Raw genomic sequence first — 22,440 nt, 5'->3', positions numbered from 1 at the left:
GAGGTCTTCGACTCTCACCTGAGCTTACGCTACTCCTACATCATGTGTCGGGTCAGTGGTTACTCGTCATGCGTCGGGTCAGTGGTCACTCGTCATGTGTCGGGTCAGAGGTCACTCGTCATGCATCATGCATCGGGTCAGTGGTCACTCGTCATGCGTCGGGTCAGAGGTCACTCGTCATGCGTCGGGTCAGTGGTCACTCGTCATGCGTCATGCGTCGGGTCAGTGGTCACTCGTCATGTGTCGGGTCAGAGGTCGTCGACTCTCACCTGAGCTTACGCTACTCCTACATCATGTGTCAGGTCAGAGGTCACTCATCATGCGTCAGGTCAGAGGTCATGCGTCGGGTCAGAGGTCACTCGTCATGCGTCGGGTCACTCGTCATGTGTCGGGTCAGAGGTCACTCGTCATGCGTCATGTGTCGGGTCAGTGGTCACTCGTCATGCATCGGGTCAGTGGTCACTCGTCATGTGTCGGGTCAGAGGTCACTCGTCATGCGTCTGGTCAGAGGTCACTCGTCATGCGTCATGCATCGGGTCAGTGGTCACTCGTCATGCGTCGGGTCAGAGGTCGTCGACTCTCACCTGAGCTTACGCTACTCCTACATCATGTGTCAGGTCAGAGGTCACTCATCATGCGTCAGGTCAGAGGTCATGCGTCGGGTCAGAGGTCACTCGTCATGTGTCGGGTCAGAGGTCACTCGTCATGCGTCATGTGTCGGGTCAGTGGTCACTCGTCATGCGTCGGGTCAGTGGTCATTCGTCATGCGTTGGGTCAGAGGTCACTCTTCCGCCGGAACGAGACTCACGTATGGCCGTTACCGGAAGCCAGTGATTATCGTTTATAAAGTTATTATAAATAGGGATATTTTTCTTACAAAAAACGCATGGCTTCACTTCTGGAGCCGTGTGGATCACTTTTATGATGGATGGATGTGCTTTTTTGGGCTTCAAAAACTAAAGGTACCATTCACTCCCATTATAAAGCTCGGAAGAGCCAGGATATTTTTTAATATAACTCTGTGTTCGGCTGAAAGAAGAAAGCCAAATACTGTACACCTAGGATGGCTTGAGGTTGAGTAAATTATGGGAGAATTAAACATTTTGGGTGAACTAACCCTTTATGTACTCTGTACTTTTATGCTATTAAACACATTTTCCATCAACATTGAATTTATTTAAATATCTGTGTGTGATGTTCTGGTTTTTATGTGTTTACAGACATCTGAATTAGGGGTGACAGAGCATGTGGAGGGAGACCCGTGTAAATTTGCCCTGTGGGTGGGACGCACACCCTCGTCTGACAACAAGACTGTCCTCAAGGTACATCATGCTCTCTGTTTATCATTAATCAATTACTTTTAGAGTAGTAAGTATTTGTAAACATGTTCCAATCAGTGAAATTTCTTGTGAACAAAGATCAGGACCTACATTTTAAACACGGATCTTGTGTTGTAAATGCATGACTGTGTCTGTTTCAGGCGTCCAGTATTGAGGTGAAGCAAGAATGGATTAAAAACATCCGAGAGGTCATCCAGGAGAGAATCATTCACCTGAAGGGGGCGCTAAAGGAACCGATCCACGTTCCCAAAAGACCAGCCAAACCCCGCAACAACAGCAAGAGGTCAGGCACACTTTACTATTGCGTACTGTACACCAGTCCTAAAAACGGAGAAAATAAATTAATTCATATAATCATAATCTCAGCTCTCATAATGCTTCTCAAAATATACTGCAGTTGTAAATCTTTTAATTGTATATTCTGCTTTGTTTGTTGTTATCAAATCATTTGCATGTCGCTTTGGATACAAGTATTGACGAAGTGACTAAATGTAAATCTGTAGAAAGACTGAGACAAAACTCTACATCCATGAATATTTATATGCATCATAATGTATGCATATCAATGCAGGAGGCTTGTGTTCATTTGAAATATGTTTGCCTTGCTGTCTCTCTTCATGCAAACTGCATTCGTTAGTTAAAAATTGTACATAGGGACTAAGGGTTTGCAGCAAAGCCAATATTTGTAAATGGATCTATTGCAATGGTGAAACTATTTGTATCTTTATCTGGATAAAACCAGATATGAGTGGGGCTTAAATCAGAAAGTTTGTCCAAAAAACATTATGTTAACAGAGAGGAATTTCTGAAAAAAAAAAAATCTGTAACTGGGATGCAACTATTTGTATATGCAACTCAACTCAACTTTTACAATGTGGTGATTTCGTATGAATTTGTATGATATGATTTGTATAAAAATGTACGATTTTTAGATCTTATGAAAAGGTGCAAATTAAATTGTATGAATTCATACAAATTAGTCACCAGCTCGCCAAAAACGTGTTCCTATGTGTTTGTGTTGTTTCATTCATTGAGTTTACACTCACCTGGCTCACCTGTTCTCCAGCAAGAACAAGGAGAGATTGTATCTAACGAATGTTATTATTTGTTTGAATTTTGGAGTCATTTTCCATGCCCTTCCGAATAAAGTTTTCAGCTTTGGGCACATGCCTAATCGGGACTTTTATTTGTATGTTTGGTTGCAGGGACACTGGAGACGATGCTGACAGTCAGGGAGATGGCAGCAGTCAGCCGGACACCATCTCCATCGCATCTAGAACCTCACAGAACACTGTGGACAGTGACAAGGTACAAACACACAGATCTGACCTCTGACCTTTGGAGCTGCTCTCGCTAGGTGCACTGTAGGCACTGACATCACACAGGGGAACATTTACCATCAGGTGCTAAAGGAGCGATGACAACTAGCCAAACCTTGAGTCATTTAGGTATTCTTTATGCTTTCATCATTACTAACAGTGCACACTATTTGTTGATTAAAACGTGAGTTTTGGCGAGAATCCAGAACTCATTCACTGATAAACTCGTGTTGTTTGATTGACAGCTCCAGCGATCGCAAAGGGAGTGTCATTTGATTCCTTCCTATAGGCTATATAATTTAATCAAAGTTTAAATAACAGATTATTCCTACTAAGAGAAACAATGTCAAGTTGACAGTTTAGTCACTGGTTTAATTTACTGACACATAGCCAAAAAGAACATCAGACTGTACATGAATCATTACATATCAGAAATCACTGGTCACAGATCAGGCATTAGAATCAACACGGTTACTTACATGTCGTGGCATTACTGTCGAGTCCATATCGTAAAAGTCTGTTTGCAAAACCTGCGCCGAAATTGCAACTGATTTACAAAATAATCCACAGTGAAATGTACCGAGTACAAATAAATAATGCTCAACTGAGACATTCACATTGTTGAAAATAAATAACCACATTTCCTCTGGATCCTTATTTTTGGTCCAGCGATCCTGTATCACTCTTCTCTCCTCGTCATCTCACTAACACGCCAGTGGGCGGGGCCAAAGTTGCAATGATGAAGTAGGCGTTGATTTTTTGGACTTGTTAGTCCAAAGCTGTTTTTTGACTAACAAAGAAGTTTTCAGATCTGAAACTTACAGGATATTCTTATAGTATGATGACCTCTTATATGTCAAAAGCTCAAGGAAAATTTTATTTCTCAGTTCATGACCCCTTTAAAGCACTGTTTATAAGGTTACATGGGTCAAAAACATCAAAAACAATAACTTTCTGTGCATTTTGACAGGGCAAGTAAAATTCTCAACTGATCTGACTGGGCCAATATAAAAAATTGAGCCATGTGACATTTATTATAATGGGTTTATGTGAAGATTGTTTTAAGTAGTTTTGATAGTGTAGAGAGACCAACTCAATTGCATCATGGGAGTGGTCGTACCCTGCAAGCTCTTTTGGCATGATTTGCTGGCCGCAACTCTCTGATTGATGGAATTTTCTGCACAGCATTATGGGTAATGTAGTTTTCACCACAAATTCTGCCATTAAACATTATAATAATAAAAAAAAAATAAGTTTAAATAATGCAAACAGATGGATTCAACAAAAGCATACCATCGATTAACTTCAGAGCTCACAAAAAGTATATCTTACGCTTGTGAATTATCATTAAAAATCAACTTTTATCTTTTTTTTACTTCCATAACACAACTGTTGCACACTATTGCTAAATTCAGAACTGCATACTGGTATACTACTCTTAAAGGGGACCTATTATGCAAAATTCACTTTTGCATGCTGTTTGGACATAAATGTGTGTTGGCAGTGTGTGTACACAACCACCCAATAGTGATAAAAATCCACTCACTCCTTTTTTATTAATCCCCATAAACCATCAGCAGTGTCTCCCAACGACCTGTTTTCAGAATGCGGCTTCAGTGACGTCACTAAAGCCACAGGCCCCGCCCACAAGTGTTGACAGACACTGCAGTTTTAACATAGACCCGCCCTGATCAAGTTCACAGAAAAGAAAATGCTCCCTCAACTCTACCTAAATTCGTTTATGTACTTACGCACTTCCTATACTGTGTTTCCTCAGCTCTTACGGTGATTTTCTAGAGTAAAACTGACGCTTCATCTTTTGTGTGATGTACAATAAACTTTATTAAACTCATCTGTATATTTTTGATCATCATTCGGACCTGGTCCGAAACAGCAGACTTGTAGGTACATACAGTGGTATGTAAGTTAGTATGTAGTGGATACATACAAGCAGTTGACAAATACGTTATAACCGTAATTAAACTAAACTATACCTGTTCCATCTCCATACAGCACTCTGACTCTGTAGGCATTATTGTCCGACTCCGGGTCGAAATGAACACCATTACTGAGAGTTTCTGATATTATCATCATTCCGTGAGATGAAATTGTCCTGAGACTGAGTGTTACGGTCTCGGACCTGTTAGCTCCTCCTCCTCTGCGGTTTGCCTGTTCGTTGCGTCTCCCCTAATAGGTGAGCGGAGCACAGGTGTGGCGTGTTGCGGGTGATTGCTCCAGGACCGCGTGTGCTTGTTTCCAGTATCCTGGGTGTTAAAAGCTCTCCAGACCTGGTTGAAGGGGGCCGCCGCTTTCTTCTCTCCTGCACCATTTTGCTGATTTTGTTTCCTTTTGCAGGACACTTCATATACCCTGATTGCATACGTTTTCGTTTCTTAAGTTTAACACTTACACTGACTTTATTTACTTTATGTTGCTCATTCGTTATCTTTAATAAATATATTTTTGAAATCAACTTATCCACGTGGTCTCCCCTCTCTGTTGCATAGCCCGGCACAGGCTGTATGTAACACTGAGCGTGAGCTCATGAAGCTCCACCCCCTGTGCTGTTGGGTATTTTGAGCTAAAACTTCACATACACACTCTGGGGACATCAAAGACTCATTTTACATCTTGTGAAAAGGGGCATAATAGGTCCCCTTTAATATATGGCAAAAATAGTGTAGTATGTGGTTCCAAAATGTTGCATATCGTTCCACTAAAAACTCAGAGCCAAACTCCAGACTCCACCCAGAGAAGGGTCAGGTGATCAGTGATTGACAGGTGTTTGTCACACACAGGGTTTCCCTGCTTTAGTTATGGAGCAGAGGCTGTCATGCTCCATCACAAATTCAGATTTTAGAAGAATTTGTAGCACCACTCGGACAGGTGTGCCCAAAACACTTATTTATAAACTAACGACGTCTTCACCTACACAAAAACCTGCTCACTTCAGGCTTGAAAAGAGATGTGGGTTCCTGTCGCAAACAGACAAAGTGACAAGGAGCCACGTAGTCGGCAGGGTTCGAGCCTGCGCGGGGAGACCCCAATGGATTTCGAGTCCATCGCCTTAACCTCTCGGCCACGACTACTCCCACCAGTGAGTCACATGCTCAGAGAACACCGGGGCCAACTATCAATGTGGATGGCGAAAAAATTGTGTTGGTAAAAAGGAGTTCAACAACGTCTTCACCTACACGAAAAGATGCCATGATCCGGATTTGGACTGGGGATGCAGCAACTGAACGTTTCCCCAGATAGTCGTGCAGTGTGAAAAGAACAGTGACCCGACTACTTTGAAAATTGTGCAGTGTGAACTCGGCATTACAGGCATTCAGAACTCATTTGGTCGCAGGTAACTAAAGGGATCACAACGCAGAGTACTAAATGCTATACAGAGAAAGCAATCTTTCCACTCGCCCCAGGCCTGCACATACAGTGTCAACGGCAAGCTTCAGCTCAGTTCTCTCAAAGTCCCCCACCACCGCTTGCTTAGACAGTAGGGACTTTAAGCAACAGCCTCTGGTGGAACGGCATTCTGTCATTCTATTGCGCACGCGCGACATTAACTGTTACCTCGCGACTTTCTGCTGTAACCATCTACTGCGGGAGAACAGCTGATTTGTCGTAGTCGTTACTACATGACAGATTAAGAAAGTTAATGTTATTTAGGTTATGTGGCATTGTAATCGTTTCTGTATATCATTAAATGCCAAAACCAACCCTTCTCTTCCTTTTTAAAATCACTTCCTTTTTTGTATTTTGTCTGATGATTAAATTACCCCTACGCCATCCTCTTTACTGTTGCTTAGTGATTTTTGCGCTCTTTAGCTACGGCAGTTAACGCTTACTTCCGGCTGCCGTTGCCGTTCCATCAGCAGCTGTTGCTTAAAGTCCCTAGTAACCAAGCATTACAGCAGGCAAAACAACACCAAATGCTGGGAAAAAACCCCCGCCACATCTTATCTTGAAGAGGAAGACCACCTCTCTCAAAGGCTGGGAAGAGCACAGCAAGAGATTAGGGGAGGTCTGTAACAAACCTTTGCCCGTACAGGGACTTGAACCCTGGACCCTCATATTAAAAGTCTGATGCTCTACCATTTGAGCTAGGCTGCAATTGGGACATAATGAGTAGGTTTCTGTTTGACTTTTCTAAGAGAGAACAAATGCAACATTTCAAAACACTAATATCCAAGATTCTCCATAAAATATAATGCGGCGACTCTTGAGCTGCACAACATGAAGGCCGTGAAGTTGTCGGGGGATGCCAAAGCCATTGAATGGCCAAAATCACATATGATCTGGGCCTTTTGAAACGATGCCCACTTCAGGCTTGAAAAGAGCCCAATGTCCATGTTAGAAAAAAAAAGCAGCTCGTACAAAGATCCTGGATGTCACAACTCCTGTCGCAATCAGGCAAAGTGTCAAGGAGTCACGTAGTCAGCAGGGTTCGAACCTGCGCGGGGAGACCCCAATGGTTTTCTAGGCCATCGCCTTAATCTCTCGGTCACGACTACTCTTGAAAGTGAATCAGTGATAGTGGTAATGAGTCACATGCTATTTGCCTTTCTGGAAGTGAGCAGCAGAGGACACCAGGGCCAACCATCAATGTGGATGTGAGCAGCAGAGGATGCACTCAGCTAACATACTGTGTTGGCAAAAAGGAGTTCAACGAAGTCTTCACCTACACAAAAACCTGCTCACTTCAGGCTTGAAAAGAGATGTGGGTTGCCCAGTTTTCTGTGATAGAGAAAAAAAAAAAATGCAGCTCGTTCAAAGCTCCTGTCACAAACAGACAAAGAGCCACACAGTTGGCAGGATTCAAACCTGCGCGGGGAGACCACAATGGATTTCAAATTCATCGCCTCGGCCATGACTACTCCTGCCACTTCTTGCGTGGGTTTGGTTGTGAAATGCAGTTTGCAGACCAGACAGTTATCAGCGATTCTTTCTTTTGTATAGTTCTTTCTTGTGCATCGTGCAGTGCACACAGCAGCAACTGAACGTTGCCCCAGATAGTCGTGCAGTGTGAAAAGAACAGTGACCCGACTACTTTGAAAATTGTGCAGTGTGAACTCGACATTACAGGCATTCAGAAATCATTTGGTCGTAGGTAACTAAAGGGATCATCTGTTAATAGGCTTAAAGTTGCAACTTCCTAAAAGGACAATTTCACTAAAATGCTTCAGAATGCAGAAGACTATTGGTCAATAGGCAATACTGGTTGAAACTTCACATCCTATAGCAATCAATAATAGATTCTTCGTCTAATTGCATTTGGATTCAGACGTTTCCATGTCAACACTATCAATGTCGAAATGAATCTGCATCAGTCAGGTGGTACAACTAGAGCACTGCAAGTTGTTTACGTTCATTATCACTGTAATGTTAGGCATTTTAGACATGAGGCAATTTAGTGCAGTCTTTCAACCTGTGACACTTTACAGACTCTGCTGTGTGTTCAAGCGTTTTGAAGGCGTGGCTTTGGAGGGTGGGATTTCATGCATTGATTCCAATGAGCCATTATGTGAGAGAACAGCCAACTAACACTGGAATACAAAAAAAATGAATTCCTTGTTTTCCCACTTAAAAAGAGAGGAAAATGGTCTTACAAGTGTGAGATTTATTTGGTGATAAACAGGGAAGACACACTATACATCCAATGGTTAAATCAGCACAGTTAACTGCATGCATAGCCACATTACTTATGGCCAGGACATTGGCCATAAGGGGAAGGACATTGGCCATAAGGGTAAGTTAACTTTGGCGGTTCGGCTGCAGGCTTCATTGGAGGCTTCGGGGGTTCGGCTGCAGGCTTCATTGGAGGCTTCGGGGGTTCGGCTGCAGGCTTCACCGGAGGCTTCGGGGGTTCGGCTGCAGGCTTCACTGGAGGCTTGGGCGGTTCGGCTGCAGGCTTCATTGGAGGCTTCGGGGGTTCGGCTGCAGGCTTCATTGGAGGCTTCGGGGGTTCGGCTGCAGGCTTCATTGGAGGCTTCGGGGGTTCGGCTGCAGGCTTCATTGGAGGCTTCGGGGGTTCGGCTGCAGGCTTCATTGGAGGCTTCGGGGGTTCGGCTGAAGGCTTCACAGGAGGCTTCGGGGGTTCCACTGCAGGCATCACTTGCAGTTCGTCTGAAGGCTCCAGCTCAGGAGGTTCGGTAGAAGGCTCCGGCTCAGGCAGTTCAGCAGAAGGCTCCGGCAGTTCTGTAGAAGGCTCCGGTAGTTCGTTAGAAGGCTCCGGCTCTTCGGTAGAAGGCTCCAGTAGTTCGGCGGAAGGCTTTGGAGGTTCAGCTGCAGGCTTTCCTGGAGGCTTTGGAGGTTCGGCTCCAGGCTTTCCTGGAGGCTTTGGAGGTTCGGCTCCAGGCTTTCCTGGAGGCCTTGGAGGTTCGGCTGCAGGCTTTCCTGGAGGCTTTGGAGGTTCGGCTCCAGGCTTTCCTGGAGGTTCGGCTGCAGGCTTTCCTGGAGGCTTTGGAGGTTCGGCTCCAGGCTTTCCTGGAGGCCTTGGAGGTTCGGCTCCAGGCTTTCCTGGAGGCCTTGGAGGTTCGGCTCCAGGCTTTCCTGGAGGCCTTGGAGGTTCGGCTGCAGGCTTTCCTGGAGGTTCGGCTGCAGGCTTTCCTGGAGGTTCGGCTGCAGGCTTTCCTGGAGGTTCGGCTGCAGGCTTTCCTGGAGGTTCGGCTGCAGGCTTTCCTGGAGGTTCGGCTGCAGGCTTTCCTGGAGGTTCGGCTGCAGGCTTTCCTGGAGGTTCGGCTGCAGGCTTTCCTGGAGGTTCGGCTGCAGGCTTTCCTGGAGGTTCGGCTGCAGGCTTTCCTGGAGGTTCGGCTGCAGGCTTTCCTGGAGGTTCGGCTGCAGGCTTTCCTGGAGGTTCGGCTGCAGGCTTTCCTGGAGGTTCGGCTGCAGGCTTTCCTGGAGGTTCGGCTGCAGGCTTTCCTGGAGGTTCGGCTGCAGGCTTTCCTGGAGGTTCGGCTGCAGGCTTTCCTGGAGGTTCGGCTGCAGGCTTTCCTGGAGGTTCGGCTGCAGGCTTTCCTGGAGGTTCGGCTGCAGGCTTTCCTGGAGGTTCGGCTGCAGGCTTTCCTGGAGGTTCGGCTGCAGGCTTTCCTGGAGGTTCGGCTGCAGGCTTTCCTGGAGGTTCGGCTGCAGGCTTTCCTGGAGGTTCGGCTGCAGGCTTTCCTGGAGGTTCGGCTGCAGGCTTTCCTGGAGGCCTTGGAGGTTCGGCTGCAGGCTTTCCTGGAGGTTCGGCTGCAGGCTTTCCTGGAGGCCTTGGAGGTTCGGCTGCAGGCTTCCCTGGAGGTTCGGCTGCAGGCTTTCCTGGAGGCCTTGGAGGTTCGGCTCCAGGCTTTCCTGGAGGTTCGGCTGCAGGCTTTCCTGGAGGCCTTGGAGGTTCGGCTGCAGGCTTCCCTGGAGGGATCCAGATAGTCAACTTTAGTCAGTCTGTTTAGAGGCATTCAGTCTCAGATACAGCACAAAACCCAAATACCAAGTTTTACTCCTCTTAATTATTAATCATGATCGTATTAATTAATCGTATGAATCCATTTTGTAAAGCCTTCCTGTGCTTTAAACCGTGCTATTGGCTGAATACTTTTTACATTGAGAACGATTAATTATAAAACGAGACAAACTGAAATAAGGAAGCTGACCCAAACACTAATATAACAACAAATACCTGCAAATGGATCCATACACTGATGTCCACATCCATTGCAGCAGCATTTCTCATCGTTCGGACAGTCACTGTCATAGGAACACAACTCTGCACACATTCCTGCTCCAAAATTTGTGCTTGGACACTCCCCTGGCTTTGCTGTTACAGAGACACATGACAGAGAAACCACATCACTGAATACTGAATGTCTCATACACTGTATGAAAAAAAAGTAGGAGGATTTACCGGAATATTCAGTCCATCTACTTCATAGTTTCACGTTTAGTTCAATGTGTTACTTGTGGTTTCTTTGCAATCATTTGTGAAACTTACTAGCAATTCCTGAGTGAAAACATTTTTTCAGGGTTTTTTTTCTGGAAGACGTATAGCATGCATCAATAATTAAAACTCACTGAAAACAGGCGGCACACACACGGACCCACAGGGAAATTGACAGCATTTGTGTCCTCCAGAGCAGTCTCTATCAGAAGTGCATCCTCGTCGGGAGGGCACGACCGTCAGCGTCGCCGGACACTGACCAGACACTACAAAAGAGGATTCAAGAGGATCATTAAGGGAGACCAGGAAGTGCTGTAATAGTTAGCTTCAGCATTTGCAAGTCAGGGGGTTTGCAATGAGTCTCACATTTTTCACTAAACTGCATCAATCGGTTTCAAAGACTGAGAGTGCAGTTACAACCTACCCCACTGTAGTAGAGTGAGTAATGGTGCAATGCTGATAGAAAGCATGGACATCAGTTAATATGTTGTATACAAATGTACTGGTGTACATCTTCAAAAATGATGCCATCCCCATGACCACCCTCATTTCCTTTTAAGCATTTTAATAAGCTACTCAACAGAAAACAAAACAAATATAGAAACCCACTATACATGTAAAATGCAGAGTTATCGGTTAGAATTAGCTCCCCACGTTATATTGTAGGCTTATGCATTTCTTAAAAGTAAAAAAAGTAGAAAAAAACAAAACTCAGGATTGATACAGTCTGGTAACAATTTTGCAGCCATATTATAACACTAATGTTCATGTTTAACAGTAAACAAAAATGCCTATTAGTGATTATATGGGTTTCACTTGTACAGTGAAAAATGCATAAACTTATGACAATTTGCATATTTATACTTTGCTTATTATTAAAACTAAACCAACATACAAAGATGAACTTCCACTTCACGTCTGTACTGTATTTTTGTAAGCAGACGTGTCTGAAATCAAGTTTTGGAAGGCACTTTATTTATGCACTTCTTCGGGCTACGTAACGAAGCTAAAAGAACTTCTCACCTAGGACTCCAGCGTCTGTTGTGCTCAAACAAGCAGACAAACACAATAAAACAGCACTAAACGAGCAGTACACTTGAGCTGTCATCCTCTCGACCTGCAATCTCAAAAGCAACTCTGCTGGAAGATGCACTGAATTAGTGAGTCAGGAGGGGCAGACAGCAAGGACCACAAAACTACAAAGAAAAACCCCTGTTGCTGCATCAAAATATCAGCTAAGTCCCACAACAAACGCTACCAAAAGAATTTAAAACACTTTTTGAAAATGCGTTTTTAAAGATCCAATTGGGGGTCTGGGTAACTCCAACCCTAATGAAAATCACTTGCCTGTAGCTTTCTAATATAGCCTAATCTTGAAGACCTTGATTAGCTTGTTCAGGTGTGTGTGATTAGGGTTGGACATCGTAATAATTACCGTAATTAGGAGATGATTGATTGTTTTTATGGCAACACTATCAACGGCAAATGAATCTGCAGTGGTCAGGTGGTACAGCGATCACGTGGTACAAGTCGGAGTTCTACCACAAGTTACAAGTTGTAATTATGACTAAACTCCTACACCTAAACTCTCCAGGAAATGGATCTCTACTGGAGACTGGCATAAATCTGCATTGATCATCAAGAAACACAGGGGCATGTCTAGAATTTGAATCTGAATTTTTCAATTGCTGATTGATTTGCGATGTGAATCCATGCAAGTAATTATGAATGAAAACAATGTTTCCAGCCACTGTAGTGAATATAGGGGAATGCACAGCCATGGTTATATCATAGCCAATTTAATATTGGATAATCAGATAATATTTGTTCACTCAAGCTTTCTATAGACATATTTCTTATTGTGACCGAGGCAAGTAAGTAGCCTATAGAGTTTTGGCTCATTTCTGACGGAGACCGAGATGGCAGAAAGCGCATCCTGTTTGTTTTCTTTATTTTACAAAAGCACAACATTTAAGTGTTTTTTTTTTTTTTTTTTTTTTAACGCTAATTTAAAGGGGACCTATTATACAAAATTCACTTTTGCATGCTGTTTGGACATAAATGTGTGTTGGCAGTGTGTGTACACAACCACCCAATAGTGATAAAAATCCACTCACTCCTTTTTTATTAATCCCCATAAATCATCAGCAGTGTCTCCCAACGACTTGTTTTCAGAATGCAGCTTCAGTGACGTCACTAAAGCCACAGGCCCCGCCCACGAGTGTTGACAGACACTGCAGTTTTAACATAGACCCGCCCTGATCGAGTTCACAGCGAGTTGTACACATCCGCCATTGCTGCACTGACGAGAATGTCTCCCAAGCGTTGTAGGTGTTGTGTGGCTGGATGTATTAATCCACATAGCTCTCTCTCTATTTACTCCCGAAATCTGAGGCAGACGCTGAATACGTGGTGGAATTATTTTGTTTTCAAAGAAAATGCTCCCTCAACTCTACCGAAATTCGTTTATGTACACTTCCTATACTGTGTTTACTCAGCTCTTACGGTAGCCTGGGAAAACCCAGACAAACTTCCAGCAAATTTAGATTTGCTCTGCAAGTAGTCTGGCAAAGAGTTCATTCAAGCTGATTTCTAATCCATCCAAATCGAGGCACCAATCAGAAACGTTGAGGCGGGATTTACACGATGGCGATCGCTCTGATTGGTTTTAGGTCTATCCAATTGCGCCCAGAGGCATTTGAGCGGCGTCCGTTGGTTGAAGCGCACCAACTTTTAAATGCATTATTATATTCAAATTGCAAACACATGAGGACAGTCTCCCACTAGCAGATGAACGTGCTACTACATTTCTCTCCAAAACGGTAGGAAATTAAATTAGATATAATAGAGGATTTTAACTGTGACAAGATGATTGACAGGGCAGTTAGTATGTAGTGGATACATACAAGCAGATGACAAATACGCTATAACCGTAATTAAACTAAACTATACCTGTTCCATCTCCATACAGCACTCTGACTCTGTAGGCATTATTGTCCGACTCCGGGTCGAATGAACACCGTTACTGAGAGTTTCTGATAGTATCATCATTCCGTGAGATGAAATTGTCCTGAGACTGAGCGCGAGCTCATGAAGCTCCACCCCCTGTGCTGTGCAGCAGCAGCTTATTTGCATTTAAAGGGCACACACTAAACGCGTTTTACTGAGCACCAAAAAGTGACAATTTAAACATGCTGTAAAAAATGCTCTGTTGGGTATTTTGAGCTAAAACTTCACATGCACACTCTGGGGACATCAGAGACTCATTTTACATCTTGTGAAAAGGGGCATAATAGGTCCCCTTTAATATATGGCAAAAATAGTGTAGTATGTGGTTCCAAAATGTTGCATATCGTTCCACTAAAAACTCAGAGCCAAACTCCAGACTCCACCCAGAGAAGGGTCAGGTGATCAGTGATTGACAGGTGTTTGTCACACACAGGGTTTCCCTGCTTTAGTTATGGAGCAGAGGCTGTCATGCTCCATCACAAATTCAGATTTTAGAAGAATTTGTAGCACCACTCGGACAGGTGTGCCCAAAACACTTATTTATAAACTAACGACGTCTTCACCTACACAAAAACCTGCTCACTTCAGGCTTGAAAAGAGATGTGGGTTCCTGTCGCAAACAGACAAAGTGACAAGGAGCCACGTAGTCGGCAGGGTTCGAGCCTGCGTGGGGAGACCCCAATGGATTTCGAGTCCATCGCCTTAACCTCTCGGCCACGACTACTCCCACCAATGAGTCACATGCTCAGAGAACACCGGGGCCAACTATCAATGTGGATGGCGAAAAAATTGTGTTGGTAAAAAGGAGTTCAACAACGTCTTCACCTACACGAAAAGATGCCATGATCCGGATTTGGACTGGGGATGCAGCAACTGAACGTTTCCCCAGATAGTCGTGCAGTGTGAAAAGAACAGTGACCCGACTACTTTGAAAATTGTGCAGTGTGAACTCGGCATTACAGGCATTCAGAACTCATTTGGTCGCAGGTAACTAAAGGGATCACAACGCAGAGTACTAAATGCTATACAGAGAAAGCAATCTTTCCACTCGCCCCAGGCCTGCACATACAGTGTCAACGGCAAGCTTCAGCTCAGTTCTCTCAAAGTCCCCCACCACCGCTTGCTTAGACAGTAGGGACTTTAAGCAACAGCCTCTGGTGGAACGGCATTCTGTCATTCTATTGCGCACGCGCGACATTAACTGCTACCTCGCGACTTTCTGCTGTAACCATCTACTGCGGGAGAACAGCTGATTTGTCGTAGTCGTTACTACATGACAGATTAAGAAAGTTAATGTTATTTAGGTTATGTGGCATTGTAATCGTTTCTGTATATCATTAAATGCCAAAACCAACCCTTCTCTTCCTTTTTAAAATCACTTCCTTTTTTGTATTTTGTCTGATGATTAAATTACCTCTACGCCATCCTCTTTACTGTTGCTTAGTGATTTTTGCGCTCTTTAGCTACGGCAGTTAACGCTTACTTCCGGCTGCCGTTGCCGTTCCATCAGCAGCTGTTGCTTAAAGTCCCTAGTAACCAAGCATTACAGCAGGCAAAACAACACCAAATGCTGGGAAAAAACCCCCGCCACATCTTATCTTGAAGAGGAAGACCACCTCTCTCAAAGGCTGGGAAGAGCACAGCAAGAGATTAGGGGAGGTCTGTAACAAACCTTTGCCCGTACAGGGACTTGAACCCTGGACCCTCATATTAAAAGTCTGATGCTCTACCATTTGAGCTAGGCTGCAATTGGGACATAATGAGTAGGTTTCTGTTTGACTTTTCTAAGAGAGAACAAATGCAACATTTCAAAACACTAATATCCAAGATTCTCCATAAAATATAATGCGGCGACTCTTGAGCTGCACAACATGAAGGCCGTGAAGTTGTCGGGGGATGCCAAAGCCATTGAATGGCCAAAATCACATATGATCTGGGCCTTTTGAAACGATGCCCACTTCAGGCTTGAAAAGAGCCCAATGTCCATGTTAGAAAAAAAAAGCAGCTCGTACAAAGATCCTGGATGTCACAACTCCTGTCGCAATCAGGCAAAGTGTCAAGGAGTCACGTAGTCAGCAGGGTTCGAACCTGCGCGGGGAGACCCCAATGGTTTTCTAGGCCATCGCCTTAATCTCTCGGTCACGACTACTCTTGAAAGTGAATCAGTGATAGTGGTAATGAGTCACATGCTATTTGCCTTTCTGGAAGTGAGCAGCAGAGGACACCAGGGCCAACCATCAATGTGGATGTGAGCAGCAGAGGATGCACTCAGCTAACATACTGTGTTGGCAAAAAGGAGTTCAACGAAGTCTTCACCTACACAAAAACCTGCTCACTTCAGGCTTGAAAAGAGATGTGGGTTGCCCAGTTTTCTGTGATAGAGAAAAAAAAAAAATGCAGCTCGTTCAAAGCTCCTGTCACAAACAGACAAAGAGCCACACAGTTGGCAGGATTCAAACCTGCGCGGGGAGACCACAATGGATTTCAAATTCATCGCCTCGGCCATGACTACTCCTGCCACTTCTTGCGTGGGTTTGGTTGTGAAATGCAGTTTGCAGACCAGACAGTTATCAGCGATTCTTTCTTTTGTATAGTTCTTTCTTGTGCATCGTGCAGTGCACACAGCAGCAACTGAACGTTGCCCCAGATAGTCGTGCAGTGTGAAAAGAACAGTGACCCGACTACTTTGAAAATTGTGCAGTGTGAACTCGACATTACAGGCATTCAGAAATCATTTGGTCGTAGGTAACTAAAGGGATCATCTGTTAATAGGCTTAAAGTTGCAACTTCCTAAAAGGACAATTTCACTAAAATGCTTCAGAATGCAGAAGACTATTGGTCAATAGGCAATACTGGTTGAAACTTCACATCCTATAGCAATCAATAATAGATTCTTCGTCTAATTGCATTTGGATTCAGACGTTTCCATGTCAACACTATCAATGTCGAAATGAATCTGCATCAGTCAGGTGGTACAACTAGAGCACTGCAAGTTGTTTACGTTCATTATCACTGTAATGTTAGGCATTTTAGACATGAGGCAATTTAGTGCAGTCTTTCAACCTGTGACACTTTACAGACTCTGCTGTGTGTTCAAGCGTTTTGAAGGCGTGGCTTTGGAGGGTGGGATTTCATGCATTGATTCCAATGAGCCATTATGTGAGAGAACAGCCAACTAACACTGGAATACAAAAAAAATGAATTCCTTGTTTTCCCACTTAAAAAGAGAGGAAAATGGTCTTACAAGTGTGAGATTTATTTGGTGATAAACAGGGAAGACACACTATACATCCAATGGTTAAATCAGCACAGTTAACTGCATGCATAGCCACATTACTTATGGCCAGGACATTGGCCATAAGGGGAAGGACATTGGCCATAAGGGTAAGTTAACTTTGGCGGTTCGGCTGCAGGCTTCATTGGAGGCTTCGGGGGTTCGGCTGCAGGCTTCATTGGAGGCTTCGGGGGTTCGGCTGCAGGCTTCACCGGAGGCTTCGGGGGTTCGGCTGCAGGCTTCACTGGAGGCTTGGGCGGTTCGGCTGCAGGCTTCATTGGAGGCTTCGGGGGTTCGGCTGCAGGCTTCATTGGAGGCTTCGGGGGTTCGGCTGCAGGCTTCATTGGAGGCTTCGGGGGTTCGGCTGCAGGCTTCATTGGAGGCTTCGGGGGTTCGGCTGAAGGCTTCACAGGAGGCTTCGGGGGTTCCACTGCAGGCATCACTTGCAGTTCGTCTGAAGGCTCCAGCTCAGGAGGTTCGGTAGAAGGCTCCGGCTCAGGCAGTTCAGCAGAAGGCTCCGGCAGTTCTGTAGAAGGCTCCGGTAGTTCGTTAGAAGGCTCCGGCTCTTCGGTAGAAGGCTCCAGTAGTTCGGCGGAAGGCTTTGGAGGTTCAGCTGCAGGCTTTCCTGGAGGCTTTGGAGGTTCGGCTCCAGGCTTTCCTGGAGGCTTTGGAGGTTCGGCTCCAGGCTTTCCTGGAGGCTTTGGAGGTTCGGCTCCAGGCTTTCCTGGAGGTTCGGCTGCAGGCTTTCCTGGAGGCTTTGGAGGTTCGGCTCCAGGCTTTCCTGGAGGCCTTGGAGGTTCGGCTGCAGGCTTTCCTGGAGGCTTTGGAGGTTCGGCTCCAGGCTTTCCTGGAGGTTCGGCTGCAGGCTTTCCTGGAGGCCTTGGAGGTTCGGCTGCAGGCTTTCCTGGAGGTTCGGCTGCAGGCTTTCCTGGAGGCCTTGGAGGTTCGGCTGCAGGCTTCCCTGGAGGTTCGGCTGCAGGCTTTCCTGGAGGCCTTGGAGGTTCGGCTCCAGGCTTTCCTGGAGGTTCGGCTGCAGGCTTTCCTGGAGGCCTTGGAGGTTCGGCTGCAGGCTTCCCTGGATGGATCCAGATAGTCAACTTTAGTCAGTCTGTTTAGAGGCATTCAGTCTCAGATACAGCACAAAACCCAAATACCAAGTTTTACTCCTCTTAATTATTAATCATGATCGTATTAATTAATCGTATGAATCCATTTTGTAAAGCCTTCCTGTGCTTTAAACCGTGCTATTGGCTGAATACTTTTTACATTGAGAACGATTAATTATAAAACGAGACAAACTGAAATAAGGAAGCTGACCCAAACACTAATATAACAACAAATACCTGCAAATGGATCCATACACTGATGTCCACATCCATTGCAGCAGCATTTCTCATCGTTCGGACAGTCACTGTCATAGGAACACAACTCTGCACACATTCCTGCTCCAAAATTTGTGCTTGGACACTCCCCTGGCTTTGCTGTTACAGAGACACATGACAGAGAAACCACATCACTGAATACTGAATGTCTCATACACTGTATGAAAAAAAAGTAGGAGGATTTACCGGAATATTCAGTCCATCTACTTCATAGTTTCACGTTTAGTTCAATGTGTTACTTGTGGTTTCTTTGCAATCATTTGTGAAACTTACTAGCAATTCCTGAGTGAAAACATTTTTTCAGGGTTTTTTTTCTGGAAGACGTATAGCATGCATCAATAATTAAAACTCACTGAAAACAGGCGGCACACACACGGACCCACAGGGAAATTGACAGCATTTGTGTCCTCCAGAGCAGTCTCTATCAGAAGTGCATCCTCGTCGGGAGGGCACGACCGTCAGCGTCGCCGGACACTGACCAGACACTACAAAAGAGGATTCAAGAGGATCATTAAGGGAGACCAGGAAGTGCTGTAATAGTTAGCTTCAGCATTTGCAAGTCAGGGGGTTTGCAATGAGTCTCACATTTTTCACTAAACTGCATCAATCGGTTTCAAAGACTGAGAGTGCGGTTACAACCTACCCCACTGTAGTAGAGTGAGTAATGGTGCAATGCTGATAGAAAGCATGGACATCAGTTAATATGTTGTATACAAATGTACTGGTGTACATCTTCAAAAATGATGCCATCCCCATGACCACCCTCATTTCCTTTTAAGCATTTTAATAAGCTACTCAACAGAAAACAAAACAAATATAGAAACCCACTATACATGTAAAATGCAGAGTTATCGGTTAGAATTAGCTCCCCACGTTATATTGTAGGCTTATGCATTTCTTAAAAGTAAAAAAAGTAGAAAAAAAAAAAACTCAGGATTGATACAGTCTGGTAACAATTTTGCAGCCATATTATAACACTAATGTTCATGTTTAACAGTAAACAAAAATGCCTATTAGTGATTATATGGGTTTCACTTGTACAGTGAAAAATGCATAAACTTATGACAATTTGCATATTTATACTTTGCTTATTATTAAAACTAAACCAACATACAAAGATGAACTTCCACTTCACGTCTGTACTGTATTTTTGTAAGCAGACGTGTCTGAAATCAAGTTTTGGAAGGCACTTTATTTATGCACTTCTTCGGGCTACGTAACGAAGCTAAAAGAACTTCTCACCTAGGACTCCAGCGTCTGTTGTGCTCAAACAAGCAGACAAACACAATAAAACAGCACTAAACGAGCAGTACACTTGAGCTGTCATCCTCTCGACCTGCAATCTCAAAAGCAACTCTGCTGGAAGATGCACTGAATTAGTGAGTCAGGAGGGGCAGACAGCAAGGACCACAAAACTACAAAGAAAAACCCCTGTTGCTGCATCAAAATATCAGCTAAGTCCCACAACAAATGCTACCAAAAGAATTTAAAACACTTTTTGAAAATGCGTTTTTAAAGATCCAATTGGGGGTCTGGGTAACTCCAACCCTAATGAAAATCACTTGCCTGTAGCTTTCTAATATAGCCTAATCTTGAAGACCTTGATTAGCTTGTTCAGGTGTGTGTGATTAGGGTTGGACATCGTAATAATTACCGTAATTAGGAGATGATTGATTGTTTTTATGGCAACACTATCAACGGCAAATGAATCTGCAGTGGTCAGGTGGTACAGCGATCACGTGGTACAAGTCGGAGTTCTACCACAAGTTACAAGTTGTAATTATGACTAAACTCCTACACCTAAACTCTCCAGGAAATGGATCTCTACTGGAGACTGGCATAAATCTGCATTGATCATCAAGAAACACAGGGGCATGTCTAGAATTTGAATCTGAATTTTTCAATTGCTGATTGATTTGCGATGTGAATCCATGCAAGTAATTATGAATGAAAACAATGTTTCCAGCCACTGTAGTGAATATAGGGGAATGCACAGCCATGGTTATATCATAGCCAATTTAATATTGGATAATCAGATAATATTTGTTCACTCAAGCTTTCTATAGACATATTTCTTATTGTGACCGAGGCAAGTAAGTAGCCTATAGAGTTTTGGCTCATTTCTGACGGAGACCGAGATGGCAGAAAGCGCATCCTGTTTGTTTTCTTTATTTTACAAAAGCACAACATTTAAGTGTTTTTTTTTTTTTTTTTTTTTTAACGCTAATTTAAAGGGGACCTATTATACAAAATTCACTTTTGCATGCTGTTTGGACATAAATGTGTGTTGGCAGTGTGTGTACACAACCACCCAATAGTGATAAAAATCCACTCACTCCTTTTTTATTAATCCCCATAAATCATCAGCAGTGTCTCCCAACGACTTGTTTTCAGAATGCAGCTTCAGTGACGTCACTAAAGCCACAGGCCCCGCCCACGAGTGTTGACAGACACTGCAGTTTTAACATAGACCCGCCCTGATCGAGTTCACAGCGAGTTGTACACATCCGCCATTGCTGCACTGACGAGAATGTCTCCCAAGCGTTGTAGGTGTTGTGTGGCTGGATGTATTAATCCACATAGCTCTCTCTCTATTTACTCCCGAAATCTGAGGCAGACGCTGAATACGTGGTGGAATTATTTTGTTTTCAAAGAAAATGCTCCCTCAACTCTACCGAAATTCGTTTATGTACACTTCCTATACTGTGTTTACTCAGCTCTTACGGTAGCCTGGGAAAACCCAGACAAACTTCCAGCAAATTTAGATTTGCTCTGCAAGTAGTCTGGCAAAGAGTTCATTCAAGCTGATTTCTAATCCATCCAAATCGAGGCACCAATCAGAAACGTTGAGGCGGGATTTACACGATGGCGATCGCTCTGATTGGTTTTAGGTCTATCCAATTGCGCCCAGAGGCATTTGAGCGGCGTCCGTTGGTTGAAGCGCACCAACTTTTAAATGCATTATTATATTCAAATTGCAAACACATGAGGACAGTCTCCCACTAGCAGATGAACGTGCTACTACATTTCTCTCCAAAACGGTAGGAAATTAAATTAGATATAATAGAGGATTTTAACTGTGACAAGATGATTGACAGGGCAGTTAGTATGTAGTGGATACATACAAGCAGATGACAAATACGCTATAACCGTAATTAAACTAAACTATACCTGTTCCATCTCCATACAGCACTCTGACTCTGTAGGCATTATTGTCCGACTCCGGGTCGAATGAACACCGTTACTGAGAGTTTCTGATAGTATCATCATTCCGTGAGATGAAATTGTCCTGAGACTGAGCGCGAGCTCATGAAGCTCCACCCCCTGTGCTGTGCAGCAGCAGCTTATTTGCATTTAAAGGGCACACACTAAACGCGTTTTACTGAGCACCAAAAAGTGACAATTTAAACATGCTGTAAAAAATGCTCTGTTGGGTATTTTGAGCTAAAACTTCACATGCACACTCTGGGGACATCAGAGACTCATTTTACATCTTGTGAAAAGGGGCATAATAGGTCCCCTTTAATATATGGCAAAAATAGTGTAGTATGTGGTTCCAAAATGTTGCATATCGTTCCACTAAAAACTCAGAGCCAAACTCCAGACTCCACCCAGAGAAGGGTCAGGTGATCAGTGATTGACAGGTGTTTGTCACACACAGGGTTTCCCTGCTTTAGTTATGGAGCAGAGGTTGTCATGCTCCATCACAAATTCAGATTTTAGAAGAATTTGTAGCACCACTCGGACAGGTGTGCCCAAAACACTTATTTATAAACTAACGACGTCTTCACCTACACAAAAACCTGCTCACTTCAGGCTTGAAAAGAGATGTGGGTTCCTGTCGCAAACAGACAAAGTGACAAGGAGCCACGTAGTCGGCAGGGTTCGAGCCTGCGTGGGGAGACCCCAATGGATTTCGAGTCCATCGCCTTAACCTCTCGGCCACGACTACTCCCACCAATGAGTCACATGCTCAGAGAACACCGGGGCCAACTATCAATGTGGATGGCGAAAAAATTGTGTTGGTAAAAAGGAGTTCAACAACGTCTTCACCTACACGAAAAGATGCCATGATCCGGATTTGGACTGGGGATGCAGCAACTGAACGTTTCCCCAGATAGTCGTGCAGTGTGAAAAGAACAGTGACCCGACTACTTTGAAAATTGTGCAGTGTGAACTCGGCATTACAGGCATTCAGAAC

The 22,440-nt window shown here is 44.3% G+C and overlaps 3 protein-coding genes across 5 annotated transcripts in view; 1 reads left to right on the top strand and 2 right to left on the bottom strand.

Moving 5' to 3' along the window:
- Positions 1 to 22,440, top strand: part of kalrna (kalirin RhoGEF kinase a) — a 246,202-nt gene that overhangs the window by 148,250 nt on the left and 75,512 nt on the right. For all 3 annotated transcript variants that reach the window (XM_084123061.1, XM_084123060.1, XM_084123059.1), the window contains exons 31-33: positions 1,221 to 1,322; positions 1,481 to 1,623; positions 2,546 to 2,648. In XM_084123061.1, the coding sequence (XP_083979187.1) occupies positions 1,221 to 1,322; positions 1,481 to 1,623; positions 2,546 to 2,648 (348 nt within the window). The remainder of the gene's footprint in view (positions 1 to 1,220; positions 1,323 to 1,480; positions 1,624 to 2,545; positions 2,649 to 22,440) is intronic.
- Positions 8,261 to 11,905, bottom strand: LOC311088773 (uncharacterized protein). Its single transcript, XM_084123062.1, has 4 exons — positions 11,598 to 11,905; positions 10,709 to 10,840; positions 10,317 to 10,454; positions 8,261 to 10,048 (listed from the first exon to the last, which is right to left on the bottom strand). The coding sequence occupies exons 1-4, from the start codon at positions 11,680 to 11,682 to the stop codon at positions 8,358 to 8,360; spliced, it is 2,046 nt and encodes a 681-aa protein (XP_083979188.1). The 5' UTR covers positions 11,683 to 11,905; the 3' UTR covers positions 8,261 to 8,357.
- Positions 16,820 to 19,793, bottom strand: LOC311088774 (uncharacterized protein). The gene is made up of 4 exons (XM_084123063.1): positions 19,482 to 19,793; positions 18,593 to 18,724; positions 18,201 to 18,338; positions 16,820 to 17,932 (listed from the first exon to the last, which is right to left on the bottom strand). The coding sequence occupies exons 1-4, from the start codon at positions 19,564 to 19,566 to the stop codon at positions 16,917 to 16,919; spliced, it is 1,371 nt and encodes a 456-aa protein (XP_083979189.1). The 5' UTR covers positions 19,567 to 19,793; the 3' UTR covers positions 16,820 to 16,916.

This window comes from Abramis brama (assembly GCF_963993115.1).
Source record: "Abramis brama genome assembly, chromosome: 8".
Lineage (NCBI taxonomy): Eukaryota > Metazoa > Chordata > Actinopteri > Cypriniformes > Leuciscidae > Abramis > Abramis brama.
The sequence above is the reverse complement of the archived record's forward strand: the minus strand, read 5'-3'. Positions and strand labels throughout refer to the sequence as shown.

Bases quoted from the DNA above. Each gene is read 5' to 3' on its own strand.
- LOC311088773 (XM_084123062.1), bottom strand. From the start codon at position 11,682: ATGACAGCTCAAGTGTACTGCTCGTTTAGTGCTGTTTTATTGTGTTTG. The intron at 10,841-11,597 runs GTGAGAAGTTCT...CCTCTTTTGTAG, and splicing joins AACAGACGCTGGAGTCCTAG to TGTCTGGTCAGTGTCCGGCG. The intron at 10,049-10,316 runs GTATTTGTTGTT...GGATCCCTCCAG, and splicing joins GTGTATGGATCCATTTGCAG to GGAAGCCTGCAGCCGAACCT.
- LOC311088774 (XM_084123063.1), bottom strand. From the start codon at position 19,566: ATGACAGCTCAAGTGTACTGCTCGTTTAGTGCTGTTTTATTGTGTTTG. The intron at 18,339-18,592 runs GTGAGTTTTAAT...TCTCTGTAACAG, and splicing joins GTGTGTGCCGCCTGTTTTCA to CAAAGCCAGGGGAGTGTCCA. The intron at 17,933-18,200 runs GTATTTGTTGTT...GGATCCATCCAG, and splicing joins GTGTATGGATCCATTTGCAG to GGAAGCCTGCAGCCGAACCT.